The sequence below is a fragment of the Babylonia areolata genome, chromosome 14 (assembly GCF_041734735.1).
Source record: "Babylonia areolata isolate BAREFJ2019XMU chromosome 14, ASM4173473v1, whole genome shotgun sequence".
NCBI classification, from domain to species: Eukaryota; Metazoa; Mollusca; class Gastropoda; order Neogastropoda; family Buccinidae; genus Babylonia; species Babylonia areolata.
In genome coordinates, this window is record NC_134889.1 from 1,497,038 (window position 1) to 1,520,000 (window position 22,963).

At 43.6% G+C, this 22,963-nt stretch overlaps 1 protein-coding gene across 4 annotated transcripts in view; it reads left to right on the plus strand.

Annotated features, from left to right (window-relative positions):
* The first annotated feature begins 10,331 nt into the window (after window positions 1–10,331).
* Window positions 10,332–22,963, plus strand: part of LOC143289724 (uncharacterized) — a 55,844-nt gene continuing 43,212 nt past the window's right edge. For 2 of the 4 annotated variants that reach the window (XM_076598801.1, XM_076598802.1), the window contains exons 1-7: window positions 10,332–10,511; window positions 14,089–14,153; window positions 14,699–14,742; window positions 17,227–17,276; window positions 17,903–18,010; window positions 19,487–19,646; window positions 20,703–20,756. In XM_076598801.1, the coding sequence (XP_076454916.1) occupies window positions 10,495–10,511; window positions 14,089–14,153; window positions 14,699–14,742; window positions 17,227–17,276; window positions 17,903–18,010; window positions 19,487–19,646; window positions 20,703–20,756 (498 nt within the window). In that variant the 5' untranslated portion in view covers window positions 10,332–10,494. The remainder of the gene's footprint in view (window positions 10,512–14,088; window positions 14,154–14,698; window positions 14,743–17,226; window positions 17,277–17,902; window positions 18,011–19,486; window positions 19,647–20,702; window positions 20,757–22,963) is intronic. The other 2 variants (XM_076598798.1, XM_076598800.1) reach the window with 1 other exon arrangement.

The window sequence follows — 22,963 nt, forward strand, 5'->3', positions numbered from 1 at the left end:
GTAAATCGTGAATGTCCAATGTTGCCTGCTTTGTCTTGTAGATCATGAATGTCCAGTGTTGTCTGCTTTGTCTTGTAGATCATGAATGTCCAATGTTGTCTGCTTTGTCTTGTAGATCATGAATGTCCAATGTTGTCTGCTTTGTCTTGTAGATCATGAATGTCCAGTGTCTGCTTTGTCTTGTAGATCATGAATGTCCAATGTCTGCTTTGTCTTGTAGATCATGAATGTCCAATGTCTGCTTTGTCTTGTAGATCGTGAATGTCCAATGTCTGCTTTGTCTTGTAGATCGTGAATGTCCAATGTTGTCTGCTTTGTCTTGCAGATCGTGAATATCCAATGTCTGCTTTGTCTTGTAGATCATGAATGTCCAATGTTGTCTGCTTTGTCTTGTAGATCATGAATGTCCAATGTCTGCTTTGTCTTGTAGATCATGAATGTCCAATGTTGTCTGCTTTGTCTTGTAGATCATGAATGTCCAGTGTTGTCTGCTTTGTCTTGTAGATCATGAATGTCCAATGTCTGCTTTGTCTTGTAGATCGTGAATGTCCAATGTCTGCTTTGTCTTGCAGATCTTGAATGTCCAATGTTGTCTGCTTTGTCTTGTAGATCATGAATGTCCAGTGTTGTCTGCTTTGTCTTGTAGATCATGAATGTCCAGTGTCTGCTTTGTCTTGTAGATCGTGAATGTCCAATGTCTGCTTTGTCTTGCAGATCTTGAATGTCCAATGTTGTCTGCTTTGTCTTGTAGATCATGAATGTCCAATGTTGTCTGCTTTGTCTTGTAGATCGTGAATGTCCAATGTTGTCTGCTTTGTCTTGTAGATCGTGAATGTCCAATGTTGTCTGCTTTGTCTTGCAGATCGTGAATATCCAATGTCTGCTTTGTCTTGTAGATCATGAATGTCCAATGTTGTCTGCTTTGTCTTGTGATCATGAATGTCCAATGTCTGCTTTGTCTTGTAGAACATGAATGTCCAATGTTGTCTGCTTTGTCTTGTAGATCATGAATGTCCAATGTTGTCTGCTTTGTCTTGTAGATCATGAATGTCCAATGTTGTCTGCTTTGTCTTGTAGATCGTGAATGTCCAGTGTAGTCTGCTTTGTCTTGTAGATCATGAATGTCCAGTGTCTGCTTTGTCTTGTAGATCATGAATGTCCAATGTCTGCTTTGTCTTGTAGATCGTGAATGTCCAATGTTGTCTGCTTTGTCTTGTAGATCGTGAATGTCTTGTGTTTGCTTTGTCTTGTAGATCGTGAATGTCTTGTGTTTGCTTTGTCTTGTAGATCGTGAATGTCCAATGTCTGCTTTGTCTTGTAGATCGTGAATGTCCAATGTTTGCTTTGTCTTGTAGATCATGAATGTCCAATGTCTGCTTTGTCTTGTAGATCATGAATGTCCAATGTTGTCTGCTTTGTCTTGTAGATCATGAATGTCCAATGTCTGCTTTGTCTTGTAGATCGTGAATGTCCAGTGTTGTCTGCTTTGTCTTGTAGATCGTGAATGTCCTGTATGGTCTGCTTTGTTTCACTTGTAGATCATATTGGTGAAATGTTATCTCCGTTTTTTGTCTTGTGCATGATGTAAGGTTGTGGAATGATGCGGATTGAGGCCCAGAGTGGGGCAGCCAGTGTGCACTAAATGGGTGGTCTGAGGAGCTCTGGGTGTGGTTGAACTGTTAGTCCTTGGGCGACCTGCAGTCCAGTCTTATGTAATTGACAGTCTTTGTGAAATGTATTTTAGACTGTCACAGACACACAATTTCAGCTGTATGCATGCAGTCTTTTTTATTTTTATATTTTTTTTGTGGTAGATCAAAGTTTAATACCCTTTCTGTGATGTGTATACTGAGTCATCGTGTGTGTGTGTGTGTGTGTGTGTGTGTGTTCTTCAGTTTTACATCTGTTCACATAGTGTAATTTTAGACGTGAAAGAACTCAGAACGCATTTAAAAAAATATATAGATTATTGCAGGATTAAGATCTTAGGCATGGCCTATTCTTCCAACCTGTCCTTGAGAGAGAGAGAGAGAGAGTGTGTGTGTGTGTGTGTGTGTTCTGATGTCAGTGTGTGTAAGCATGTGTTCTGATATTTGTGTGTGTGAGTGTGATTGCGCATTTGACACAGAGGTGGTCTGTTACGTTGAGCCATCAGAAGTGTCCACAGGACCAGATATATTTATTTCTTTTTCATGAAGGCTTTTCAGCTTGGGGGCCTTACGTGACTGGGACATGTGATGATGATAATAAACATTACTGACTTGCACTGACTGGAATTCACTTCCTGTGGCGCTGTTCTGTGCTCGTGACTAGAAAGTGCTCACCATCTTGTTGTTTTACTCTTTTTGTCTTTTTCTCTCTGCCTCTCTGTCCCTGTGTCTGTCTCTGTCCCTGTGTCTGTCTCTGTCCCTGTGTCTGTCTCTGTGTCTGTCCCTGTCTCTGTCTCTGTCCCTGTGTCTGTCTCTGTCTCTGTCCCTGTGTCTGTCTCTGTCCCTGTCTCTGTCTCTGTCCCTGTGTCTGTCCCTGTCCCTGTGTCTGTCCCAGTCTCTGTCCCTGTGTCTGTCTCTGTCCCTGTCTCTGTCTCTGTCCCTGTGTCTGTCTCTGTCCCTGTGTCTGTCTCTGTCCCTGTCCCTGTGTCTGTCCCTGTGTCTGTCTCTGTCCCTGTGTCTGTCCCTGTGCCTGTCTCTGTCCCTGTGTCTGTCTCTGTCCCTGTCCCTGTGTCTGTCTCTGTCCCTGTCTCTGTCCCTGTGTCTGTCTCTGTCCCTGTGTCTGTCTCTGTCCCTGTGTCTGTCCCTGTCCCTGTGTCTGTCCCTGTCCCTGTCCCTGTGTCTGTCTCTGTCCCTGTCTCTGTCCCTGTCTCTGTCCCTGTGTCTGTCTCTGTCCCTGTGTCTGTCCCTGTGTCTGTGTCTGTCCCTGTGTCTGTCTCTGTCTCTGTCTCTGTCTCTGTCCCTGTGTCTGTCTCTGTCCCTGTGTCTGTCTCTGTCCCTGTGTCTGTCTCTGTCTCTGTCCCTGTGTCTGTCTCTGTCCCTGTGTCTGTCTCTGTCCCTGTGTCTGTCCCTGTGTCTGTCTCTGTCCCTGTCCCTGTGTCTGTCTCTGTCCCTGTGTCTGTCCCTGTGCCTGTCTCTGTCCCTGTGTCTGTCTCTGTCCCTGTGTCTGTCTCTGTCCCTGTCTCTGTCCCTGTGTCTGTCTCTGTCCCTGTGTCTGTCTCTGTCTCTGTCCCTGTGTCTGTCTCTGTCCCTGTCCCTGTGTCTGTCTCTGTCCCTGTGTCTGTCTCTGTCCCTGTGTCTGTCTCTGTCCCTGTGTCTGTCTCTGTCCCTGTCTCTGTCCCTGTGTCTGTCTCTGTCCCTGTGTCTGTCTCTGTCCCTGTGTCTGTCTCTGTCCCTGTGTCTGTGTCTGTCTCTGTCCCTGTGTCTGTCTCTGTCCCTGTCTCTGTCTCTGTCCCTGTGTCTGTCTCTGTCCCTGTGTCTGTCTCTGTCCCTGTCTCTGTCCCTGTCTCTGTCCCTGTGTCTGTCCCTGTGTCTGTCCCTGTGTCTGTCTCTGTCCCTGTGTCTGTCTCTGTCCTTGTGTCTGTCTCTGTCCCTGTCCCTGTGTCTGTCCCTGTGTCTGTCTCTGTCCCTGTCTCTGTCCCTGTGTCTGTCCCTGTGTCTGTCTCTGTCCCTGTGTCTGTCTCTGTCCCTGTCTCTGTCCCTGTCCCTGTGTCTGTCCCTGTGTCTGTCCCTGTCTCTGTCCCTGTGTCTGTCCCTGTGTCTGTCCCTGTCTCTGTCTGTCTCTGTCCCTGTGTCTGTCTCTGTCTCTGTCCCTGTGTCTGTCCCTGTCTCTGTCCCTGTGTCTGTCTCTGTCCCTGTGTCTGTCTCTGTCCCTGTCCCTGTGTCTGTCTCTGTCCCTGTGTCTGTCCCTGTGTCTGTCTCTGTCCCTGTCTATCTCTGTCCCTGTCTCTGTCCCTGTCCCTGTGCCTGTCTCTGTCCCTGTGTCTGTCTCTGTCTCTGTCCCTGTGTCTGTCTCTGTCCCTGTGTCTGTCCCTGTCCCTGTCTCTGTCCCTGTCTCTGTCCCTGTCTCTGTCTCTGTGTCTGTCCCTGTCTCTGTCCCTGTGTCTGTCTCTGTCCCTGTCTCTGTCCTTGTGTCTGTCTCTGTCCCTGTCTCTGTGTCTGTCTCTGTGTCTGTCTCTGTGTCTGTCCCTGTCTCTGTCCTTGTGTCTGTCTCTGTGTCTGTCTCTGTGTCTGTCCCTGTCTCTGTCCTTGTGTCTGTCTCTGTGTCTGTCTCTGTGTCTGTCCCTGTCTCTGTCCTTGTGTCTGTCTCTGTCCCTGTGTCTGTCTCTGTGTCTGTCCCTGTCTCTGTCCCTGTCTCTGTCCTTGTGTCTGTCTCTGTGTCTGTCCCTGTCTCTGTCTCTGTGTCTGTCCCTGTCTCTGTCCCTGTGCCTGTCTCTGTCCCTGTCTCTGTCCTTGTGTCTGTCTCTGTCCCTGTGTCTGTCTCTGTCCCTGTGTCTGTCTCTGTGTCTGTCCCTGTCTCTGTCCCTGTCTCTGTCTCTGTCCCTGTCTCTGTGTCTGTCTCTGTCCCTGTCTCTGTCCTTGTGTCTGTCTCTGTGTCTGTCTCTGTCCCTGTCTCTGTGTCTGTCTCTGTCCTTGTGTCTGTCTCTGTCCCTGTCTCTGTGTCTGTCTCTGTCCCTGTCTCTGTGTCTGTCCCTGTCTCTGTGTCTGTCTCTGTCCTTGTGTCTGTCTCTGTCCCTGTCTCTGTGTCTGTCTCTGTGTCTGTCTCTGTGTCTGTCCCTGTCTCTGTCCTTGTGTCTGTCTCTGTGTCTGTCTCTGTGTCTGTCCCTGTCTCTGTCCTTGTGTCTGTCTCTGTGTCTGTCTCTGTGTCTGTTCCTGTCTCTGTCCTTGTGTCTGTCTCTGTCCCTGTGTCTGTCTCTGTGTCTGTCCCTGTCTCTGTCTCTGTCCCTGTCTCTGTCCTTGTGTCTGTCCCTGTGTCTGTCCCTGTGCCTGTCTCTGTCCCTGTGTCTGTCCCTGTCTCTGTGTCTGTCTCTGTGTCTGACTCTGTCTCTGTGTCTGTCCCTGTGTCTGTCTCTGTCCCTGTGTCTGTCCCTGTGTCTGTCTCTGTGTCTGTCTCTGTCCCTGTGTCTGTCCCTGTGCCTGTCTCTGTCCCTGTGTCTGTCCCTGTGTCTGTCCCTGTGTCTGTCCCTGTCTCTGTCTCTGTCTCTGTCCCTGTCTCTCTCTCTGTCCCTGTCTCTGTGTCTGTCTCTGTCTCTGTCCCTGTCTCTGTCCCTGTGCCTGTCTCTGTCCCTGTCTCTGTCCCTGTGTCTGTCTCTGTCCCTGTGTCTGTCTCTGTCCTTGTGTCTGTCTCTGTGTCTGTCTCTGTCCCTGTGTCTGTCTCTGTGTCTGTCTCTGTCCCTGTCTCTGTCTCTGTGTCTGTCTCTGTCTCTGTCCCTGTGTCTGTCTCTGTCCCTGTCTCTGTGTCTGTCTCTGTCCCTGTCTCTGTCCCTGTGTCTGTCTCTGTCTCTGTCCCTGTCTCTGTCCCTGTGTCTGTCTCTGTCTCTGTCCCTGTCTCTGTCTCTGTGTCTGTCTCTGTGTCTGTCTCTGTGTCTGTCCCTGTCCCTGTGTCTCTGTGTCTGTCTCCCTTTCTTTTTGTCTTTATATCTGTCTCCCCTTTGTGTCTGCCTGTCTGTCTCTCCCTCTCTTCCCCCTCTCTGTCTCCCTTTCATACTTTAACTCTCTCCCCTCTGTCTCTCTCCCTTTCTCTCTCTCTGTTTCTCTCCTTCCCTATCAGTCTGTCTGTCTCTCCCTCTCTTCTCCCTCCCTCTGCCTCCCTGTCTTTCTTTAACTCACTCTCTCCCAGCTGTCTCTGCCACACCCCCCCTCCCCCCCTCTCTCCCCCTTTGTCACTCTCTCTGTCTTTCTCTTTCTCTACCAGTCTCTCTCTCTCTCTCTGTTTCCATTTCTTTCTGTCTTTCAATCTCTCTCTTCCATTTGTGGCTGTTTGTTTCTCCCTCTCTGTCTCTATCTCTGTCTCTCTCTTTCTTTAACTCTCTCATCTGTCTGTCTCTGTCTCCCTCTCTCTTTTTTTCTTTAACTCTCTCTCTCTCTCCCCTCTGTCTTGGTCTCCCTCCCTCCCTCTCTCCCTCCCTCCCTCTTATTTCCTCTTTCTCTCTCTTTCTCTCTCTCTTCTCTCTCTTCCCTTTGTGTCTGTTCGTCTGTCTCACCCTGTGTCCCTCTCTGTGTCTCCCTTTCTGTCCTTACCTCTCTCCCCTCTGTCTCTGTCTACCTGCCCCCCCCCCCCCCCCCTTTCTCTCTCCCTCTGGTAGTCAGCAACCAGTGTGGACATGTCACAAAGGGTCTTCAATCATGTCTCTGTCAGGATCATGATGTCAACCCATTTGCCACACAAATCAAGTGGCTTGAAGCGCTTGCCAACAGGCTGTGCAGAAAAAACAGACACACAAACACACAACACGGAGCTGGTAGCCACATCAGTGATAACAGCAAGCTGTGTCATGCATTACTTTTCAGTGTCACAGCACAGTTCTGTGAATGAAATTCAGGCTGTACTTCCCAAGAAGATCGTGTTGCCACAGTGCAGCGCCACTCATAGATAGATAGATACACAGATAGAGATATAATCGTTTATTTATTGTCTGTTCATCTAAGATGATGATATTAGACTGATAGAGATATAAATAATACAGTAAAACTATATACAATGTCTGTTTTTCCTAACATTATGGACAGGTCTACTTCCTCATTATCCACAACACGAAAAAAAGAAAGAAAACCTTTGTGTCGCAGTTCTATTTTCTGCCTCAGTGTGTCCTGGGCGTAGTAAAACGGTTCAGTACCTACATGAATAGATGACTGTGTTCACGTTCAGGCACAGCTAACAACGGCGCTTTCACTCATATCGTGTGTGAAGTTGGCCAGTGTACTGACATCTGTAGGCCGATTGGACAAGAGAGAGAGAGAGGCAGGGTGTGTTCAGTCACTGATAGACCATAGCCCCTTCTGGAGCCTCGGGTGGGGCTCAAACAGCAACATCACAGCTGTGCATGATTATGTCTACAAGATGATTATCAGTATCAAGCATTTACCAGAACACATCGTCAAATTGAAACGTATTAAAAGTGCAGCATATCTCATTCTTTTGAAGGATTTAAATGGATGTCGTGTTAAATGTTTAAAAACACTGGGTTTGTTTATTGACGGGTTATTAACTCTCTCCATACGAACGGCGAAAGAGACGACGTTAACAGCGTTTCACCCCAATTACCATCATCAAAATATTGCAAGCGGAAGGCTCTTATACTGAAGAGGTGAATGTTGACAAGAGATACCACAATTCTGACGACGGAAGCTAAAGGTTGGGTCATTCAGACACCCTCTGGACATCCGAGGGGTGTGTGTAGAGGAGAAGAGAGAACTGGCCGTACTGAGTGAGTTAAAGCAGCAAGGTTAATTTAGCTGATCCCATTTCTTGCGGGAAGAGTCATCAGTGCCTGAACTACAGAGAGAGACGGTGACAGATCCGGACTCTTCTGTTCTTTTTTTTAATTTTTCTCAGTGTAGATTTATGACAACGCCCTTCAGACAAGGAGGTGAGAAGGAAACTGAAACACTTGTGGACACACCTCATGCAACTGATTTGAATGACCAGTAATTTTTTAACTTCACACACGCGCGCGCGCGCCGGCGCTGATCAGTGCATTCCGGCAGACACTGGCACACCAGTGAATCAGTCGCACGACTCGGAAGTCTTGATCGCCATCAGTGCTGCATCAGTCCCTGTTGCTCCACCTTCATCACTGCTCACCCTTCCTCACGTCGGAACACACACACACACACACACACACACACACACACACACACACTGACACACACACACCAAACAACAACAACAACAACACACACACACACACACACATACATACACACACATACGCACTGACACACACACACACATACACACAGACACAGACACACACACTGACACACACACACCAAACAACAACAACAACAACACACACACACACACACACACACACATACACACACCAAACAACAACAACAACAACAACAATACACACACACACACACACACACACACACACACACACACACACATACACACACAAATGCGAAAGGATCATCTAGAAACCGTGAAGAAATTGTGGGCTCAAAACTTAAACAGTCACTAATTATTTCCATTTACGTTTTGTTTTTGTTTTTTTGGTTTTTTTTCAGTTTGCATTGCTTTTGCGCGCGCGCGCGCGCACACACACACACACACACACACACACACACATACACAGAGCTTTCTTGTGCAGTGATATTTTAAACTTCTCCGCCTTCGTGGAAGTCTCAGATCCACACTGACGGCACGGCTACAATTATTCCCATGAACTGAACAGCAGCGGCAAGCAGCTGCATGCGACTGGAGATAAGAGATAGCTGGCACATGAGTGCAGCCCATTGAAACGTGTGTTGGTGCAGTGTTCCTGTGTTGGTGTCTGTTCGTCCCTGCCCTGCACAGACCTCTCGTCTCTCCACCCGCACCCCGCCCAACACCACACGACACAAACCCTCTCTGTGTTCTCACTGACTCACAGACACGTATTCAGCCGGAAAACTGTTGTCCACAGGCACGTGACTAACAAGTATTTGTGTGGGAGAGCTGTCGGTCGGCAATAGGCGCATGGCTATTTTATTATTATTTTTTTTAATATATAAAAAATAAAGAAAGAAGGAAGTATACAGAGTCCCCTGGGTGTGTCACTGTTGTTTTAACCCAATTATTTATGACCACCCAACAGTGCAATGAAGCGTCCGCTGTTACAGCCATTGAGATACATGTGTACATCATCATACATGTCTGTGATTGCCGCCATTGAGATACATGTGTACATCGTCATACATGTCTGTGATTGCCGCCATTGAGATACATGTGTACGTCAAAGTAGTACATGTCTGTGATAGCCGCCGTTGAGATGCATGTGTGCGTCAAAGTAGTACGTGTCTGTGATTGCCGCCGTTGAGATACATGTGTACGTCAAAGTAGTACATGTCTGTGATTGCCACCATTGAGATACATGTGTACGTCAAAGTAGTACATGTCTGTGATTGCCACCATTGAGATACATGTGTACGTCAAAGTAGTACATGTCTGTGATTGCCACCATTGAGATACATGTGTACATTATCATACATGTCTGTGATTGCCGCCATTGAGATACATGTGTACATCATCATACATGTCTGTGATTGCCGCCATTGAGATACATGTGTACATCGTCATACATGTCTGTGATTGCCGCCATTGAGATACATGTGTACGTCAAAGTAGTACATGTCTGTGATTGCCACCATTGAGATACATGTGTACATCAGTCAAAGTAGTACATGTCTGTGATTTCCACCATTGAGATACATGTGTACATCAGTCAAAGTAGTACATGACTGTGATTGCCACCATTGAGATACATGTGTACATCAGTCAAAGTAGTACATGACTGTGATTGCCACCGTTGAGATACAGGTGTACATCAAAGTAGTACATGTCTGTGATTGCCACCATTGAGATACATGTGTACATCAGTCAAAGTAGTACATGACTGTGATTGCCACCATTGAGATACATGTGTACATCAGTCAAAGTAGTACATGTCTGTGATTGCCACCATTGAGATACATGTGTACATCAGTCAAAGTAGTCCATGACTGTGATTGCCACCGTTGAGATACAGGTGTACATCGAAGTAGTACATCTGTGATTGCCGTCCTCTTCTCGATCCCTCTTTCACCTCCACTCTGATGTGTGTGTGTGTGTGTGTGTGTGTGTGTGTGTGTGTGTGTCAGATCACCGACAATGAATGCACACATGAACACAGAACCTGAACGGATTCAGTCTTGACCTTGGAAAAAAGCAACCATCCAATCCAAGCAGACACTGACCAGACTTGTTCCCTCTTTTATAATGCCAACGGTTGTTTTTTTAATTTATTTTTTTTTATTATTGTTACATTCATCTTTATATTTCCTTGTTACAATCTTTTGACTCAAATCTGTTACCATACTTTTTTTTTTTTTTTCTAAAGGGACAAAACCCCCATACGTCTTCGATTGCTTCCATACCCTCCCTTCCAATGGGTTTTATCGTCTGCTAGATGCTGTCACACTGTTGTTAGAAATAACAACCTAACAACATTTCATATCCCGTTTAAATGGCGCTGAAAGCGATGTCTGTTTCCTCAATTATCCCAGTTACCAGTCCAACCTCAGATTCTTCCGCGCTGAAAGGCGAAAAAAAAAAAAAAATTCACGTTCCAACAGTCATCTTCCGTCTTTTTGGTCACGTGATTATGTGTCGTCAAAATGGCAGACGAGGGAGTACTTCCGCTCTGTTAGTTGACAGAAGGATAAAAATAATGCTGAAAGTGGTCCCAGTGAGGACATTTGCAAAAGTTGTTAGCCAGCTGACCTCTGTTAAGTTTGCAGTTCGACGGATTAAACGGACATAATGGGTTCTCGACTGAGGTAAAATTCAGGAAGCAGAAGTTGTATTTGTTGTCGCGTATGTGCGGTGAGTGTGTCGTTACGCCGAGGGAGTGCTGAATCCGATGTCAGTGTAATTGTTCAAGTGTTCAGCGAAGGAGATTTTATCATATTGGTGGGGAATAAAGAGGCAGTGCTTGATGGCACGTATTGCGAATCTGTATTTTTGGCCTGGTCCATTGGAAATTTGTTCACGCAGCGATGTGCCTTCACCTTGCCATGGTGATGAAGGCCGTAATTATCGTGTCGTCTGCTATTCTGTTTGGTGCTAAACAATTTTTACAGAATCAGTGACTTGAAAAAACAAACAGAAAACACCGAAATAGTTTTTGATTTGCTTCAGTTGTTGAAGATGCCAGCAATGCTGCATTGTGCTGACATAATTTACAGATTCAGCCTGTGAGCTTGAATTCCTGTGTACCAGGATCCAAAATAATAGAGATTGACATTCACCTTGACTAACTTGTCATGATGACTGTACGCATCCGCCTGTCAATACCACACTGATTTATGGCCAGTGTTTCATTGACTTTTGAAGAATGCAAGGTCCAGCTGTCAGGAATAAATTCCCTTTTCTCAGAGACATTCCACTTCCCAATTCTTTGCACTCAATTGCAGTCATTGAAATATGATCTAAAAATTTCGATTTCTGTTTCTCAAGGAGACATCACTGTGTTTGGACAAATTCACACACTCACACACACACACACACACATATATATCTATATCTACACACACACGCTACATAACATCTGCTTGAAGATCAGATGCCTGACAGGAGCACAACCCAATGCGCTATCACAGTGGATTTCTTCTACAAAATTTTGCAGACGACAACAGTTATATTCTATGGGTTCTTTTTAAGTGCACCAGTGCATGGTGCACACAGGACCTCAGTTTATTGTCTCACCTGATTGACCAGACTCTCAGTTTGATTTTTCTGTCAAATTTGAGGGAAAGAGTAAGAGTGGGAATCGAACCCAGATCCTTTTGGACACTGTATTGGCAGGAAAGCATCTTAACCATTCTGCCACCTTGATTTTTCCTGATATCAAAACGAAATTTAGCATTATCAAATTACTTTGTCGTCCATTTCATTTTCCTGTACCATCTTTAGCTGTCACACTCAGACTGATGTGCCATGATACTGCTGATCATGCTTCCAGTTCCATGCATTTACTCTCTCTCTGTGTGTGTGTGTGTGTGTGTGTGTGTGTGTGTGTGTGTGTGTACAGCATGGGTGGAGTACTTCCAATATTATATGGGTTTCTGTATTGGCATTTTCACAGTTTTTTCTTTCTAATTTTTTTCAATAGTTTTTTTTTTTTTTTTTTTTTTGCATAGAAAATAAAGTGGCCCATGGATATAGGCCACAGATTTTAAAGTATTAACAAAAATTAGACACTCCCATCTATGATACAGTGTAAGCATGTATGGAGCATGCATATGTGCATGTTTTGTGTACATGAACTTGAGTGGAGACATTCCTTTATGCCTGTGTTGCAGTTGTATAGTTTGATTTCCATTTCATTCAACCTATGTGTTTTCTTTCAAGATCAGACCTGTTCCTATATTTTCTTTTGATGGTTATTTAACTTGTACTACTGATAATTATTATATTTTATTATGATGGACCTGTTCCTATACTTTGTCTAGATGCTTATATAACCTGTACTACTGCTACTATATTTTATGACATGTATTCATTCTATCTCATGAATGGAATATGTTTTAAAGTTTTTATACATTATAGGCTTCATTTAGATGAATTGCATTAATCACTTAATAATAATTATGATTATTTCAACTTTCTAAACATAAAAAAAAAAAAAAAAAAATCCAGCTATGGATGATGAAGTCGAATAATGTTCTGTGGATACAGCCATAAGATTGCATTTTTCATGTGGGGGGTGTTTTTGTGATGGGCTGGCCAGTCTCTGCAGGAGTCTGAGAGAGTAATTGTTACTTACAAAAATGAAAAAGGACTCTAAAGATGAAAGTGTAAGCTTGTTTTATCAGGTCTTTGTGCTGGCAGCTCACAAGGAACTGTTGATGGTAGGTTGCTATGAGTTCACACACCACAGGAGACCATGCATAACTGCTGAGTCACTTTGGAGGTCTTCAGCAATGTCCTGTTTCAGCATATATGTATATATAGAGAGAGATTATGATTTATAATGTTGCAGAACATTAATCGGTTAGAGCCAGAGTTTAATGCCTTCCCAGGACTACCAACACCCCTCCATTGAAAGACACCCAGGATCTGCTCACACTTATGACTTGGCACAAATGTAGAACAGGCATAAAAGCAGGCAGGGAAGGATGGAAGGGGGGGGATAAGGGGGACTTGAATTGAGATGACCAAAAGCACAAATTGATGAAACTAAGGTCACAGAATTTTGGATGATTTCTGTAATTTTTTCTGATGGTTGATCATTTGAAAGGGATGACCTCATGGGGATGATTGATTGATTGATTGATGTGGATACCTCTATAGCGCCTATCCTCAGTCAGAGACCAAGCTCTGAGCGCTTTACATACACGGGGACATTTGCACCACAGGCTGCCTACCTGGGTAGAGCTGACTGACGGCTGCCACTGGGCGCTCATTATTCGTTTCCTGTGTCATTCAATCAGATTTCAGACGCACACACATACACACTCAGACAAACATGTAACATTTTACGTGTATGACCATTTGTTTGTTTTTTATTTACCCCGCCATGTAGGCAGCCATACTCCATTTTCGGGGGTGTGCATGCTGGGTATATTCTTGTTTCCATAACCCACCGAACGCTGACATGGATTACAGGATCTTTAACGTGCGTATTTGATCTTCTGCGTGCGCATACACACGAAGGGGGTTCAGGCACTAGCAGGTCTGCACATGTGTTGACCTGGGACATGGGAAAAATCTCCACCCTTTACCCACCAGGTGCGCCGAGATTTGAACCCAGGACCCTCAGATGATGCTGGAAAAACCCATAGGTTTTGGATCAGTTGAATCTATGACAGAAAGGCTATATTGTACAGTTCCTTAATGTTAGCAGCAGCTGCTGTGCTTTCAAATCGAACATCATGCACAGTTGCCAGTGTTAGTCAGGCAATTAGAGCAGCACACCCCAAAATGTACAGCACTAGCTGTGTTCAGTTCAGGGTAGGAGCAGGCCATGGGTTGGATAATCCTGTAACAATGATACACCTCTGATACAGTGCAGTTTTATGTCCTCCAAGTCAGACTGAGATTCTAACCATTTCGCCAGATGGTTTTCTTTCTTTCTATTTTTTGTTTGTTTGTTTTTGTTTGTTTTCATGCCTAAATTGCTTTCACTTGTATTTTGTATCAACACAGTTGTTCTCAGTTTGATATTTCTTTAACTGCTGCGTTACGTTTCATATACCATTGTTAAGATAAGACCAGTGTTCCACTGGCATGGACTAGCCTGTGGTGGTCACTCACTTTTCTTACCAGTATGAATTAGGAAGTGCATCAAGGAGGATAGACTGACGTAATACTTTTTGTAGTTGTTCAGGTGTTGTAAATGAGGGCATGTTTCAGAGAGAACCCAGACAAGCTGTTTGAAGTGTTTGCCGAAGTGGGACGACCAGAGCAAGAAGGAACAGGTACAGTCGTGGACACTGACAAGTGACCTTTTATTCAGTTTACCTTGAGCACTTCTTTTCTTTCTTTCTTTCTTTTCTTTCTTTTTTTCTTTTTTTTTCTTCTGCTGACATTTGTTTTTTTTGGCTTTTTTTTCCAGCCTACTGTATCACTTGGGAACATCTGTGTCTGATCCACTCACACTTAAAAAAACATTTTTTTTTAGTTGTTTCAATGCTAAAACTGATGGCTGGCTTGTGTCGACTATAGTCCGTTATTTTCTATCAAACTCAAAGTAATCAATTGGGCAATGTTTTGAAATAGCAAGTGTGTTGTAGGAATGTAATTTGTGACTATGTTTTTTTTTTTGTAAATGATATAGTTTATGATTGACTATATTTTTGGTACAAGGTATTATGAAGGTTAAGGTACAGTGCTGACATGATTAACTCTGCAAAGGTGGTGAATGATTGGACTGGTTTGAATTAAAATAAATCATTAAATGCACATTCATGTTGCACCATGTGGACGAGTTCACCTGACATTGACTTGTGTGTATGTCAAACAGAGCCTTTTATCCTGCAGAAGTACCCTCCTGACTACAATGAGCAGGTCAGTGTGCGTGCTGTGAATGAGGCAAACAGCACTTCTTAGTCTTATGGTGATCATTATGAACACAATGAATGAGGTGACGAATACCTTGTACAATGAACAGTATATGAACACACTGAATGAGGTATAGAATACCTTGTTATGATGAACAGTAAGAACACAATGAGACACAGAACACCTCCTGTGATGAACAGTAAGAACACAGGGATTAAGGCACAAATACCACTTGTGATGAACAGTAAGACAGGGATTAAGTGACACAAATGTCACTTGTGATGAACAGTAAGAATACAGGGATTAAGGCACAAATACCACTTGTGATGAACAGTAAGACAGGGATTAAGTGACACAAATGTCACTTGTGATGAACAGTAATACAGGGATTAAGGCACAAACACCACTTGTGATGAACAGTAAGACAGGGATTAAGTGACACAAATGTCACTTGTGATGAACAGTAAGAATACAGGGATTAAGTGACACAAATGTCACTTGTGATGAACAGTAAGACAGGGATTAAGTGACACAAATGTCACTTGTGATGAACAGTAAGACAGGGATTAAGTGACACAAATGTCACTTGTGATGAACAGTAAGACAGGGATTAAGTGACACAAATGTCACTTGTGATGAACAGTAAGAATACAGGGATTAAGTGACACAAATGTCACTTGTGGTGAACAGTAAGACAGGGATTAAGTGACACAAATGTCACTTGTGATGAACAGTAAGAATACAGGGATTAAGGCACAAATACCACTTGTGATGAACAGTAAGACAGGGATTAAGTGACACAAATGTCACTTGTGATGAACAGTAATACAGGGATTAAGTGACACAAATGTCACTTGTGATGAACAGTAATACAGGGATTAAGTGACACAAATGTCACTTGTGGTGAACAGTAAGAATACAGGGTTTAAGTGACACAAATGTCACTTGTGGTGAACAGTAAGACAGGGATTAAGTGACACAAATGTCACTTGTGATGAACAGTAATACAGGGATTAAGTGACACAAATGTCACTTGTGGTGAACAGTAAGACAGGGATTAAGTGACACAAATGTCACTTGTGATGAACAGTAATACAGGGATTAAGTGACACAAATGTCACTTGTGATGAACAGTAAGAATACAGGGATTAAGTGACACAAATGTCACTTGTGATGAACAATAAGAATACAGGGATTAAGTGACACAAATGTCACTTGTGATGAACAGTAAGACAGGGATTAAGTGACACAAATGTCACTTGTGATGAACAGTAAGACAGGGATTAAGTGACACAAATGTCACTTGTGATGAACAGTAAGACAGGGATTAAGTGACACAAATGTCACTTGTGATGAACAGTAAGACAGGGATTAAGTGACACAAATGTCACTTGTGATGAACAGTAAGAATACAGGGATTAAGTGACACAAATGTCACTTGTGATGAACAGTAAGACAGGGATTAAGTGACACAAATGTCACTTGTGATGAACAGTAAGACAGGGATTAAGTGACACAAATGTCACTTGTGGTGAACAGTAAGACAGGGATTAAGTGACACAAATGTCACTTGTGATGAACAGTAAGATACAGGGATTAAGTGACACAAATGTCACTTGTGATGAACAGTAAGACAGGGATTAAGTGACACAAATGTCACTTGTGATGAACAGTAAGAATACAGGGATTAAGTGACACAAATGTCACTTGTGATGAACAGTAAGAATACAGGGATTAAGTGACACAAATGTCACTTGTGGTGAACAGTAAGAATACAGGGATTAAATGATACAAATATCACTTGAGATGAACAGTAAGACAGGGATTAAGTGACACAAATGTCACTTGTGATGAACAGTAAGACAGGGATTAAGTGACACAAATGTCACTTGTGATGAACAGTAAGACAGGGATTAAGTGACACAAATGTCACTTGTGATGAACAGTAAGACAGGGATTAAGTGACACAAATGTCACTTGTGATGAACAGTAAGACAGGGATTAAGTGACACAAATGTCACTTGTGATGAACAGTAAGACAGGGATTAAGTGACACAAATGTCACTTGTGATGAACAGTAAGAATACAGGGATTAAGTGACACAAATGTCACTTGTGATGAACAGTAAGAATACAGGGATTAAGTGACACAAATGTCACTTGTGATGAACAGTAAGACAGGGATTAAGTGACACAAATGTCACTTGTGATGAACAGCACATGATTCAGCGCTATATAAAGACCATTATTATTATTATTAGGTACAGCATACCTCCTATGACGAAAGTGAATGGAAATTACCTTGTGCGTATGTGAGCTTTCGGTTTTTCTTTGTTTCCTTATGATTTGTGATAAGGTGATATAAGGACTGATGAGAATGAGAATGATTTGTGACACTGTGTGTGTGTGTGTGTGTGTGTGTGTGTGTGTGTGTGTGTGTGTGTGTGTGTGTGTGTGTGTGTGTGTGTGTGTGTGTTGTTGTTGTTTTCAGGATGTGCTGAATAACATTCCCAAGTTCTCATTCCCGTGTAGAACCAACACGTGAGTAAAGTGATCCATTGCTTTCCTGTTCATTTTTTCAGTCCGCATTTGTTTGGGAAATGGGCAGGTGAAAAATAGGAAAGCGTAGGAACTGTGCAGTACGTCGTAATCTATGATGGATAATCAAACGCAAGAACAAGGTGGTGTGTTGTGATGTATGATGAGTAATTAGACATACAGACCATGCAGTGTTCTTGTCATGTTCAGTGAACAGTCGGACATGGGAAGAGTGCAGTGTGTTTGTAATGTGTAATGAGTTACCAGTTATTGGAATTGTGTAGTGAGCTGTAATGTGTGTTAAAGAATCAGTCTCAATGCCTTGCAGTGTTTTTGTAATGTGTGATGAACATCCAGGGATATGAACAAATTGTGTGGTAATGTTCATGCTGACTTATCAGGGATGAAGTTATGTGTGTGTGTGTGTGTGTTTGTGTGTGTGTGTATGTTTGTATGAGTGTATGTATGTGTGTGCGTGCGTGTGTGCTTGTGTGTGTGAATGTGAGTGTGTGTGTGTGTGCATGTGTGTGTTGTGCGTGAATGTGTGTGTGTGTGTGAATGTGTGTGTTTGTGTGAATGTGTGTGTGTGTGTGTGTGTGTGTGTGTGTGTGTGTGTGTGTGTGTGACAGGCCCCAGGTGGACCAGTTTGCCTTTGTTCTGACGGACCTGGAGAGTTTGTATCGTTTTGGCTTCTGTCGCCATGGCACCGGAGCTCAGACCTGTCTGTGCATCATCAGGTGTGTAGCTGGTGGGGGTGGGGGTGGGGGCGGGTGCGGGGTTCTCTTTTGACTTTTAGCTTTCTTCATTGTTACACACCTAATGACCTGTTCATACTTTTTAGATTTCTCAGACCATGTCTTGCTAAAGAAGCAGTTTGTTTTATCTATCAGACCCTGTCTTGCTAAAGAAGCAATTCTTTTTATCTGTACATTAATGAAAGAAGTAATTCATTTAAAATGTACGCTTTGGGTGTGTCAGACACTGTCCTGCTAAAGGAGCAGTTTGTTATATCTGTATGTTGTAGGTCTGTCAGACACTGTCCTGCTAAAGGAGCAGTTCATTACATCTGTATGTTGTAGGTCTGTCAGACACTGTCCTGCTAAAGGAGCAGTTCATTATATCTGTACGTTGTAGGTCTGTCAGACACTGTCCTGCTAAAGGAGCAGTTCATTATATCTGTATGTTGTAGGTCTGTCAGACACTGTCCTGCTAAAGGAGCAGTTCATTATATCTGTATGTTGTAGGTCTGTCAGACACTGTCCTGCTAAAGGAGCAGTTCATTATATCTGTATGTTGTAGGTCTGTCAGACACTGTCCTGCTAAAGGAGCAGTTCATTATACCTGTTTGTTGTAGGTCTGTCAGACACTGTCCTGCTAAAGGAGCAGTTCGTTATATCTGTACGTTATGGGTCTGTCAGACACTGTCCTGCTAAAGGAGCAGTTCGTTGTATCTGTACGTTGTAGGTCTGTCAGACACTGTCCTGCTAAAGGAGCAGTTCGTTATATCCGTATGTTGTAGGTCTGTCAGACACTGTCCTGCTAAAGGAGCAGTTCGTTATATCCGTATGTTGTAGGTCTGTCAGACACTGTCCTGCTAAAGGAGCAGTTCATTATATCTGTATGTTGTAGGTCTGTCATACACTGTCCTGCTAAAGGAGCAGTTCGTTATATCTGTTTGTTGTAGGTCTGTCAGACACTGTCCTGCTAAAGGAGCAGTTCATTATATCTGTATGTTGTAGGTCTGTCAGACACTGTCCTGCTAAAGGAGCAGTTCGTTATATCTGTACGTTGTAGGTCTGTCAGACACTGTCCTGCTAAAGGAGCAGTTCGTTATATCTGTACGTTATGGGTCTGTCAGACCCATGCTCACCACTGAGTCACTGTAGCAGTGCTCTCCTATCTGTATATCACAGGGCTGTGGAACGCATATCATTTGGGGAGGGGGTACACACAGAACTCTGTCACTTGTATACACGAATGGGGGGATAAAGAAGGGTTAAGTCCACATTTTTGTGTTGATATATTTCGTTCTTCAGAAGGTGTGTGTGTGTATAAGGCCCACAAAGTTGGAATAGGCGTTGTGATATGCAGCATGTATTTCTTTGTGGACCTATTAAACTGAAACTGAAAGAATGTGCAACCCCCCCACCCCCGCCCCCCCCCAACTTTTCCCATACAATCACGCATACATTTTCCCCTTGGTGTGTGGGCAGTCACCTCCCTTGGTATGAGGTCTTCTACAAAATGCTCAACTTCCTGGCGGAGATCGTCAACCGATCAGAGAACAGTGACCTCCTGCCCTTCCTCAAGGCCGCCTATGAGCAGAGCGTTCCCCTGGCCGAGGAGCCGGTCACCATTGTGGCCGGGCAGGATGTGAGTGGTCTCCCCTTCTTGTCTGTCGCCTTCAGCTTTAGAACCCAGCTGTTCAAACCGGCCTTCGGCTGTGACGAAGCGTAGCTGATTGTCTGCGTTCTTCCTCCTGCTACCCACCCCACTTTACCCTCTGCTGAAATCATCATGTGTGTGTGTCTGTGTGTGTCTGTGTGCCAAGTGAGTATGTATGTGTGTGCCAGTGTGTGTGCACTTGTGTGTGTGTGTGTTGGGTATTTTTGTTGTGTGTGTGTGTGTGTGTGTGTTCGTGTGTGTGTGTCAGTGTGTGTATGATTGTTCATATCAGCAATTTGTAGTGTTGTGTTGGTGTATAGATACATATGTATATATATATGTGTTGTTTTTTTCATGTACAGAGGTATGTTATCATGTTTTGTTTCATATAAGGTGTTTATATACACCTGTATGTTATCATTCCCTGTTGTATATGTTTTGTTTCATGTAAGGTGCTTAGAAGCCACTGTATGGAGAGTTTACACCATAAAAGTACTGTCTGTTGTTATTATCATCATTAGGTGTGAGGTCTGTGGGCCTGTTAGTTAGCATTGTGACTGATCATCTCAGTGTCCAGGAGTTGTCACAGCTAGCAGACTGATCCATGTAACCCACACAACGTCTGCTAAAAAAGGACAGAAAAATACAAGTATCAGCTGCTTGACCCATGTTCAAACCCAGTGTGCTGGTCAGGTTTGAGAGTCGGCTCTAGGTTTCTATCAAACACCGGACTGAAATGAACTGAAAATAGATGAGCAAAATAAACTAATGAGTAAACACATTAAATGTCGTCAAAAAATGAAATAATACATGGAAGGCAAGTGATTGACATAAGATGAGCATTGTGACTGAGCAAAATGGCTCCCCATGTTTGTTAGAGTGTGAGGTTTCTGTCTAGATGTTCAGTTTCTGTGGTTATAGATGTTCAGTTTCACATGACGCGACATGTTCTGTGGTTACAGATGTTCAGTTTCATATCACATGACATGTTCTGTGGTTACAGATGTTCAGTTTCACAGCACATGACGTGTTCTTTGGTTACAGATGTTCAGTTTCACAGCACCAGACTCTACTGCTCTGCCCAGCATTCCAGCCAGTGTAAGTTGACAAAACTGCCTTGTGCTTTGTTGTGTACTGTATCGTAACAGTCCTGTTTGCATGGCATAGCCGTCCTGCTGACGTGGGCATCCAATAAGCCAATTAATTTAATGCATGACTGTTTCAAAGAGAGAGCGTTCAGATTTGAGCTTGTGTTTGTACCTTTTTGTACCATTACGTTTTATTTGAGATAAAATTTGTTATTGAAATCATTAGCTTCAGAAAACTATGTGTTATGGGACCTTTAACTTAAGAGTATGCAAGAAATAAAAAGATGACACAAAATATATTGTTAAGAAAGAAAAGAAGTGCAAATATGACTGAGCACCTTTTGAATAAATTTATTGACCTTAGACCATATGCTTTCTTGGGGATCCAACAAGATGCAAGGGAGTCCAAAATGACATGTTGCAACTTGAGTGGGCAGGTTGTGAGAGAGAGACAGAGATGTATTATTAGACATACTGGGATGAGAGAGAGAGAGAGTGAGAGACAGACAGATAGAGAGAGAGAGAGAGAGAGAGAGATAGGCAGTTGTTTGTGTCATGTTAATGACTGCAGTGTGTGTGGTGTGATTTGTGTCATGTTAATGACTGATGTGTGTGTGGTGGGCTTTGTTTGTGTCATGTTAATGACTGAAGTGTGTGTGGTGGGCTTTGTTTGTGTCATGTTAATGACTGCAGTGTGTGTGGTGGGCTTTGTTTGTGTCATGTTAATGACTGAAGTGTGTGTGGTGGGCATTGTTTGTGTCATGTTAATGACTGCAGTGTGTGTGGTGGGCTTTGTTTGTGTCATGTTAATGACTGCAGTGTGTGTGGTGGGCTTTGTTTGTGTCATGTTAATGACTGAAGTGTGTGTGGTGGGCATTGTTTGTGTCATGTTAATGACTGCAGTGTGTGTGGTGGGCTTTGTTTGTGTCATGTTAATGACTGAAGTGTGTGTGGTGGGCATTGTTTGTGTCATGTTAATGACTGCAGTGTGTGTGGTGGGCATTGTTTGTGTCATGTTAATGACTGAAGTGTGTGTGGTGGGCTTTGTTTGTGTCATGTTAATGACTGCAGTGTGTGTGGTGGGCATTGTTTGTGTCATGTTAATGACTGCAGTGTGTGTGGTGGGCTTTGTTTGTGTCATGTTAATGACTGAAGTGTGTGTGGTGGGCATTGTTTGTGTCATGTTAATGACTGCAGTGTGTGTGGTGGGCTTTGTTTGTGTCATGTTAATGACTGAAGTGTGTGTGGTGGGCATTGTTTGTGTCATGTTAATGACTGAAGTGTGTGTGGTGGGCATTGTTTGTGTCATGTTAATGACTGAAGTGTGTGTGGTGGGCATTGTTTGTGTCATGTTAATGACTGCAGTGTGTGTGGTGTGATTTGTGTCATGTTAATGACTGATGTGTGTGTGGTGTGCTTTGTGTCATGTTAATGACTGAAGTGTGTGTGGTGGGCTTTGTTTGTGTCATGTTAATGACTGCAGTGTGTGTGGTGGGCTTTGTTTGTGTCATGTTAATGACTGAAGTGTGTGTGGTGGGCATTGTTTGTGTCATGTTAATGACTGCAGTGTGTGTGGTGGGCTTTGTTTGTGTCATGTTAATGACTGCAGTGTGTGTGGTGGGCTTTGTTTGTGTCATGTTAATGACTGAAGTGTGTGTGGTGGGCTTTGTGTCATGTTAATGACTGAAGTGTGTGTGGTGGGCTTTGTGTCATGTTAATGACTGAAGTGTGTGTGGTGGGCTTTGTTTGTGTCATGTTAATGACTGCAGTGTGTGTGGTGGGCATTGTTTGTGTCATGTTAATGACTGAAGTGTGTGTGGTGGGCATTGTTTGTGTCATGTTAATGACTGCAGTGTGTGTGGTGTGATTTGTGTCATGTTAATGACTGATGTGTGTGTGGTGTGCTTTGTGTCATGTTAATGACTGAAGTGTGTGTGGTGGGCTTTGTTTGTGTCATGTTAATGACTGCAGTGTGTGTGGTGGGCTTTGTTTGTGTCATGTTAATGACTGCAGTGTGTGTGGTGGGCTTTGTTTGTGTCATGTTAATGACTGAAGTGTGTGTGGTGTGCTTTGTGTCATGTTAATGACTGAAGTGTGTGTGGTGTGCTTTGTGTCATGTTAATGACTGAAGTGTGTGTGGTGTGCTTTGTGTCATGTTAATGACTGAAGTGTGTGTGGTGGGCTTTGTTTGTGTCATGTTAATGACTGAAGTGTGTG